Below are 7,752 nucleotides of genomic sequence, written 5' to 3'. Positions count from 1 at the left end.
TGACCTAGAATCAGAGTGCAGGTTTTATATTTTATCAGGACTGTTTCACCTTCACTGTTGTTGGTTCATCTGCCTTTTTGCGAACTCCAAACAGCGCTGACAACTTCAGTAAGAGCATGTCCACAATTTCTTTTCTTCTGATGGCTAAAGAATGGAAAAGAGCATATCTAATAAGAGAAGGTGGATTGTGTGTAAAAGAGACCATTATTAAAGGGAACCTTTCGGCAGGTCTAGATTAGAGATGATTCTAGCATGCTCGACCCAATTGGTTCAGCATTTGAATACTGTAAAAAAAAAGCATGCTTGAGTTTAGCTAATTTCTAGTCTAGACATATGTATTATGTGTCTGAGTAATATGTTTTTTGCTTTTACACTTTGCTGCCTGTGCTGTATGTAAATTAAGGTATAAAGAGCCATTGGTCAACTCTTTGCATTCACTCCCCCCCCCCCAAATCTGTATAACGCTCTGACAACAGTTGATTTAAAAAATGTCTTTTTTCCTCAGAGTACCGCTTTAACACCCCAATGACTCCAGGTACAACATTAACAAATACATTATATACCGAAAAGTTTAGAATCTAGAAAACGTTACTCAGACACACATTACACACATGTATTAAAGGAGCAACATCACACTGCCAGCAGCTTCACTTTGAAAAAGCTGCTGCCAGGTATTCTTTAAAGGAGGCAGTTAGCTGCACTCGTTTACTTTTACTATGTGGCTACAAATTGAGGTGGGAGAAAACTCCCTTCAAATTATTTTCACATGGCAAAGGGTGAAAAATACTAAGCAGTAAGTGACAATTTCAAAGGGTTATGCCCCATACTTTGGACAGCATTTTTAATAGTTGAATAATTTATAATAATTATTGTGTCTCACCTCCGATCACTTCAGCCTAAGCATATGCCTTACAAATTTACATGTTGCATTTTGGCATATTTGAAATGCGAACACAAAACTAAGTGGAACAATTCATTGAACAGCAGAATTTCCATCAAAAACAATATGCAAAAGAAGAGCCTGTGGAGCCTCATCAAAGAGTCTCAAAACACAGGACTGGCTAGTCCTGTGTTTTGATTGGCATATTCATGTTTCCCAGGGGGCAATGCACCTAGGACTTCACTGCATTGAGCACTTTCACTAGCAACCGGCAGTGTTGTCATTTGGCTGGTCTCCCTGAGTTCAGCGGTCTGTGTCTCATACATCAAAAACAAATTGTACGCATTAAAAATATTTTTTCAGTTCACATTTTGGTAAGTAATAGAGGTAACCACTGCTTTGTTCTTACCGTTGGGTTCTTGCGTTCGCTAGAGAAGACATTTAATAAAGCGGACAAGAAGATGTTGACAACTATGAACACAAGAAAGATAACACATGTAAAGATAAGCAGAGAGCCAAGGACTGGGTCCAGACTGAGAACCTGCAAAAAACAAGTAGAAATTCACATAAGAGATTTTCAATTGGTTTCTTCTGGAGCAAATAGCACATTTACTCTTCTTAACAGAGTGAACATAAAGCTTCTGAAGGGATGACTTTATTGAGCTATTAATATTTGGAATATAAGAACCCCTGTAAGGGTGCCTTTACACACAGCATATCCGCAGCGGATTTCTCGCTGCAAAATCTGCTGTGGGTACTTGCCTATGCATTTCAATGTGTTGACATACTCGCAGTGGGATTGTCTCCCGCCAGTCAACCAATCAGTGCGCTACGGCTGGGCAGCACACTGATTGGCTGACCGTCAGGAGGCCCCGAAGCAAGCAGGAGCATGGAGCAGGTGGTGTATGCTGCGGGGCCATGGGGGTTTACACCACTAACTTTAACATACTCGTAGCGAGTGTGTCAGCGCATTGAAATGCGCGGGCAAGTATCTGCAGCGGCTATGCTGTGTGTGAAGGCACCCTAAAGGGTTATTATCATCATATTAATTTTGCAGTTGGTTCTATTTACCTTATTTGCTGTCTCTCTGCTTGGCAACCTGAGTTGTCTGCCATGTTTTACATCTGTTGTCTAGGATCCTGACCATCTCTGTGTTATCAGTGGTGGCCAGGCTATGACTCCCTCACTGCTGGGGCTTCCCTGCAGGATACCTTATCTACAGTAATCCATCTTCACACTGCTCCCAGACTCTGAGCTGTCAAGACTGGACTTTCCACAGCAGAGTTGTATACAGAATAGCAGAGGAGCACAGTGTTTCTGCCCAGAACAGCCAATGACTGTGGTGGTGCTTACCCTCCCCCCAAAGCAGGAAGTAAAAGCAGGCCAGGAACATGAAGAGAGGTAATTTTGGCAGCTAAAAATACCCCTACACAATCCATGCCATACGGGAATGGCATGGGTGCCAGTGACCAGACTATCCATGCCCTACCCATATTAACTATGGTGTTATGAAGGAAGCTTAGGAGCTGAGCCCTCTTCAAAATGGAAGAGGATTGGCTACTATCTGTATCTGGTTCTTCCCTATTTTTGCGCAGCAGCCCGTTATTAACCCTTAAGTGTGAGTGGCAAGAGCAGTCCCTGTCACTTACAAATCAGGCTGCTGATCAAATGCCGAAAGTTTGGGTTCGGATGGACTCGAGCATGCTCGAGGTTCGCTCATCTCTAATCAGGACCCCTTCAGTGTGATTGTGGGGGTCCCAGTTGTTTCCCCTTACCGCCAGAAGAGTTATACTTACCTCAGGCAGGCTTTATGAGAAGAGCGCTGATAATACTGATCAATGGTATGCAAACTTATGATTGCTTTTAATAGTCCCCCAGGGCGACTTAAATGGTGTAAAAAATAAGGTTTTTAAAAATATGCCAAAGCTCCTCCCCCAATAAAAGTTTAAATCACCCCCTTTCCTATTATACAAATATAATTAAATAAACATATTACATCGTAGCATGCATAATTGCCCAATCTATTAAAATATAACAATACTTTTCCGGCATGGTGAACAACTGAAACGAAAAGAGGGAAAAAACCCTCCAGGATTGCAGATTTTTTTTGTTATATATATTTATTTTAGTGCTTGAAAAGCACTATATTGTAATCCGTATTCTTCTTCTTCTTCTCCCGTTTCTTCTTCCAGCCATTTTTCTGCACGTAATACAGCCCAACCGCTTTGCGCAAAGACTCCGTTCAAACTGCGTTTCGAAGCCCTCGGCAGCGTGAGGTGTGCTATCTATTTCTCGTTTAGTTAGGATTTGCGTTTTTAAGAAATTTACGTTTAAAGACCCCGAATTTCCCATAGAAAATAATGGCCCATTGGAAATAATGGCCACACTCTAACTGCTAACAGCCAATCACAGCACATATGCAAATAGCTGAAATATAGCAGCCAATAGGAACTCTAAGGTCTTGTCAGGCATGTATCACACCATCCACAGTCACATGTCCACTATTGGCCAATAGAAGATGTAATATATGGAAGGTCCTTAACGATTTTGTCTCACTGACATCAGTAAGATTGTCATGGTAAACGAGCAATGATCTTTACCATTGTAAGTAGCAGAGTTCAGTCAGCAAAATAGCAGAGCTGAGGCAGGCATGTAGCAGGTACGGTAGCACATGTAGCACAAGCCACTCTTAAAGGGACGGTACCCAAGCCGCTCATAAAGGGACGGTACCCAAGCCGCTCTTAAAGGGACGGTGCCCAAGCTGCTGTGTAAGAGGAATAACATAAGTCGCTCTTACAGGGACAATACCCAAGGCGCTCTTAAAGGGACGGTAACCAAGTCGCTCTTACAGGGACAGTACCCAAGGCGCTCTTACAGGGACGGTACCAAAGCCGCTCTTGAAGGAACGGTACACCCAAGTCGCTCTTAAAGGGACCCAAGTCGATCTAAATGGGTCAAAATAAGTCCCTTTAAGAGAGACCTGTGTCCCTTTAAGAGCAACCTGGGTCCCTTTAAGAGCGACCTGGGTCACTTTAAGAGTGACCTGGGTCCCTTTAAGAGTGAAATTGGTCCCTTTAAGAGCGACCTCGATCCCTTTAAGAGCAACCTGGGTCCCTTTAAGAGCGATCTGGGTCCCTTTAAGAGCGACCTGGGTCCCTTTAAGAGCGACCTGGGTCCCTTTAAGAGCGACCTGGGTCCCTTTAAGAGCAAGAGCTGGGTCCCTTTAAGAGCGACCCCTTAAGAGCGTCTTTTTAAGAGCGACCTGGGTCCCATTAAGAGCGACCTGGGTCCCTTTAAGAGCAAAATAAGTCCTGGGGGTCCTTTTAAAGGCGACCTGGGTCCCTTTAAGAGCAATGGGTCCTTTTAAGAGCGATCCCCTTTAAGAGCAAAATGGGTCCCTTTAAGAGCAAAATGGGTCCCTTTACGAGCAACCTGGGTCCCTTTGAACCTGAGTCCCTCTAAGAGCGACCTGGGTCCCTTTAAGAGCAAAATGGGTCCCTTTAAGAGCAAAATGGGTCCCTTTACGAGCAAAATGGGTCCTTTGAGAACGACCTGAGTCCTCTAAGAGCGACCTGGGTCCTTTAAGAGCAAAATGGGTCCCTTTAAGAGCAAAATGGGTCCCTTTACGAGCAACCTGGGTCCCTTTGAGAACGACCTGAGTCCCTCTAAGAGCGACCTGGGTCCCTTTAAGTGTGACCTGGGTCCCTTTATGAGTGAAATTGGTCCCTTTAGAGCGAACTGGGTCCCTTTAAGAGCGAAATGGGTCTCTTTAAGAGCGACCTGGGTCCCTTTAAGAGCGAAATGGGTCTCTTTAAGAGCGACCTGGGTCCCATTAAGAGCGACCTGGGTCCCATTAAGAGCGAAATGGGTCTCTTTAAGAGCGACCTGGGTCCCATTAAGAGCGAACTGGGTCCCTTTAAGAGCGAAATGGGTCCCTTTAAGAGCGACCTGGGTCCCATTAAGTGCGACCTGGGTCCCTTTAAGAGCAAAGGGACCCAGGTTGCTCTTAAAGCGACCCAGGTCGCTCCTAAAGGGACTCATGTCGCTCTTAAAGGGATGGGAGCCAAGTTGCTCTTAAAGGGACGACACCCAGGATTAAAGTTTCTCTTAAAAGGAAGTCACTGGTAAAGGGGCGCTCTTTTAAGCACTATGTATTTCCCTGGAAATGCAAATCTAGTTTATATTAAAAAGTGATAAAAATGTTTAATGTACACAAATATGATACTAATAAAAACTTTTACAGTAAAAAAAAGGAAATAAATAGGGCATGCATTATGTATTGAAATATTTTCTTACCTCTTCATAATCAAAAATGCCAAGTAATAGGCTGACAATAGTCACAGCAGAATCAGTAAATGTTCTGTAACTGGGAATGGTCCAACCAAAAAGTAAGTTGCACTAAAAAGAAGAAGAGAAAAAATGTATTTCAAATCAACTGGTGCCAGAGATTTGCAATTTACTTCTGTTAAAAAACCTCAGTATTTATTTATTTTTATTGAAGGATGGTTAATAAAAAGGGCAAAGTGGGTAATTTTGTAAGAAGTAATGTACATAATATACACTGAGTTTGGCTTATTTTGTTTTACTTATTCTATATGTGTATGTGTGTGTGTATATGCTCACTTGTGTAATATTATCTTCATGCATATAAAGTCTGCCTCAGGCAGGCTCTATGTGAAGATCACCGATAACACTGGTCAGTACTATGCAATGGCATAGCATTTACCAGTATATACAATTCAATGATTGTATGTAGGGATGGTCCGAACCTGCAGAGGTTCGGGTTTGTACGAACCTGAACTCTCAGCAATGATTCCCGCTGTCTGCCCGCTCCGTGCAGCGGGTGGATACAGCCGAAGGACCGCCTGGAAAACTGGGATACAGCCATAGGCTGTATCCCAGTTTTCCAGGCGGTCCTATGGCTGTATCCGCCTTCTCCACAGAGGTGGAAGACAGCTGGAATCATTGCCGAGAGTTCAGGTTCGTACAAACCCGAACCTCGGCAGGTTCGGACCATCCCTAATTGTATGTCACCTGGGGGGACTTAAAAAGTGTAAAAAATTGAAAATGAAAATATTTGGGGAAAAAATGACAAATCCCTTCCCCCAATAAAAGTTTAAATCACTTTTCCCCTTTCCTATTATACAACTAAAACATGTAAAAATAATTAAAATATATTATACATTGTAGCGTTCGTAATTGCCTAATCTATTAATTGAACAATATTGCTCCCGCATGGTGAACAGTGTAAATGAAAAAAGCGCCAGGATTGCTGATTTTTTGTTACATTATATAACAGGGGGGAAAAAAGCGATCAAAAGGTCTGATGTACACAAATGGGACATTAATAAAAACTAGAGCTCATGGTGCAAAAAGTGACGCCCCAAACAGCCCTGTAGGTGAAAAAATAAAATCATTATAAAAGAGTCACAATAGGGCATTTTTAATCAGTTTTACTGTAAAGTGCATTACATAGACACGAGAACCCAATTCTACCCCATAATAACTTCCATTGTTTTGCAACAACAGCCATTATTTGCCCTTATTTTTGCCTAGTGGGAACATTGCTTGGCTAAATCTGAACAACGATTAGTTTTTAATTAATTTGTACCCCTGTTAGTTAACCACCCAGTTATAGCTATCCTCCAGCCATGTCTCTATTATTCCCACTATGTCATATTTTTCTTCAGACATTTTTAGGTCCAGTTTGTAAATTTAGGCATTCTGGCATTACTCAACATGCAATTTAAAATTATTATTATTAAGATTCTTTGCTTCTGTCCCCTGGACTAACCTAGATACCGTGATCACTGCTTTAGGAAAACCCACTAAAAACAGTTTGGCTCCCCCTTTTGGGCAATCACAACTTGCAGACGTCTGGGAACAGATTCCACAAGGTGGTAAACGCCCTCTATTACTCAAGTTGACCTATGCCCACTACAGCAGCATTTGGCGCACATTTTGCTGAGAAGTGGGAACATCTCACAGCCCAGTCTAGTACATCCCAAACCTATTAATTGGTGTTACAGTCCAATGAATAATGGGGACAAAGCAATTTGAAGAATTTATTGTCATGTTACTCCACCCACTCACTAGTGGTCTGAGCCTGAAGATATGGTACAATGTCCTGTTGCATTATTCCAGGTGACTTTCTGCCATGGTGCACTTTTGCCATGCACTCAATGATGATCAGGCGAGATGCCCAATAATTGTTACTGCGGTCAGCAGGTAAGAAGACCAATCCCCACAGTAACAGCAGTCATTACAGCTCTGAAGGGCTAGGGGTACATCATACTCACAGAAATGGAGTAGGCCACCAGGAGAATTAGGATAGTGAGAAGGAAGCCACTTATTTCATTCGAAGCCTTCTTAAGTGTCATTGTGATGAGGTGAAGATTTGGGTTCAAGTTGAGGAGGCGCCAGAGCTTGACGGTTAATAATGAAACCAGGAAGGCAATACCATAATGATGCATGATGTCTAGGCTGGCAGTCTCATAGAAGCTGACAAATCTACATGGAAGGACAATAACTGGATTATTAACCAAGCAAATGCACAGATAGGATTAACTGAAGAACATTGTTATATATTACTTATAGAAAAATATGCTGATTTTTATTTTTATTTTTTTACAATAGCACGTTCCATTGTTGTCAATGAAAAATCAGCTGTTAGTGTACAAGAGGGAAAATATTGGCTGTTATTTCAGTGGTTGTAAATGTAATTTACATGTCATTTATTCTTGCCTAATTTCAGGGGAAAAAATTCATTTGGCCGATAATCAGCCTGTGTAAAAGTTTCAGTGATCAGCCATATATATATCGGCTGTATACAGGGGCGTAACTAGAAATGGCTGGGCCCCATAGCGAACTTT

At 42.2% G+C, this 7,752-nt stretch overlaps 1 protein-coding gene across 2 annotated transcripts; it reads right to left on the bottom strand.

The window, feature by feature from the left end:
• Window positions 1–1,164: 1,164 nt before the first annotated feature.
• LOC138775271 (polycystin-1-like protein 3) lies at window positions 1,165–7,386 on the bottom strand. Of its 2 annotated transcripts, none has more exons than XM_069955875.1 (3): window positions 7,180–7,386; window positions 5,177–5,278; window positions 1,165–1,421 (listed from the first exon to the last, which is right to left on the bottom strand). In XM_069955875.1, the coding sequence occupies exons 1-3, from the start codon at window positions 7,351–7,353 to the stop codon at window positions 1,245–1,247; spliced, it is 453 nt and encodes a 150-aa protein (XP_069811976.1). In that variant the 5' UTR covers window positions 7,354–7,386; the 3' UTR covers window positions 1,165–1,244. The 2 variants fall into 2 exon arrangements, with proteins under 2 accessions (XP_069811976.1, XP_069811977.1); XM_069955876.1 differs by having other exon boundaries at window positions 1,165–1,351.
• Between the last annotated feature and the right edge of the window lie 366 nt (window positions 7,387–7,752).

The sequence above is a fragment of the Dendropsophus ebraccatus genome, unplaced genomic scaffold (assembly GCF_027789765.1).
Source record: "Dendropsophus ebraccatus isolate aDenEbr1 unplaced genomic scaffold, aDenEbr1.pat pat_scaffold_1443_ctg1, whole genome shotgun sequence".
Lineage (NCBI taxonomy): Eukaryota > Metazoa > Chordata > Amphibia > Anura > Hylidae > Dendropsophus > Dendropsophus ebraccatus.
This window is presented reverse-complemented; position numbering and strand designations above follow the sequence as displayed.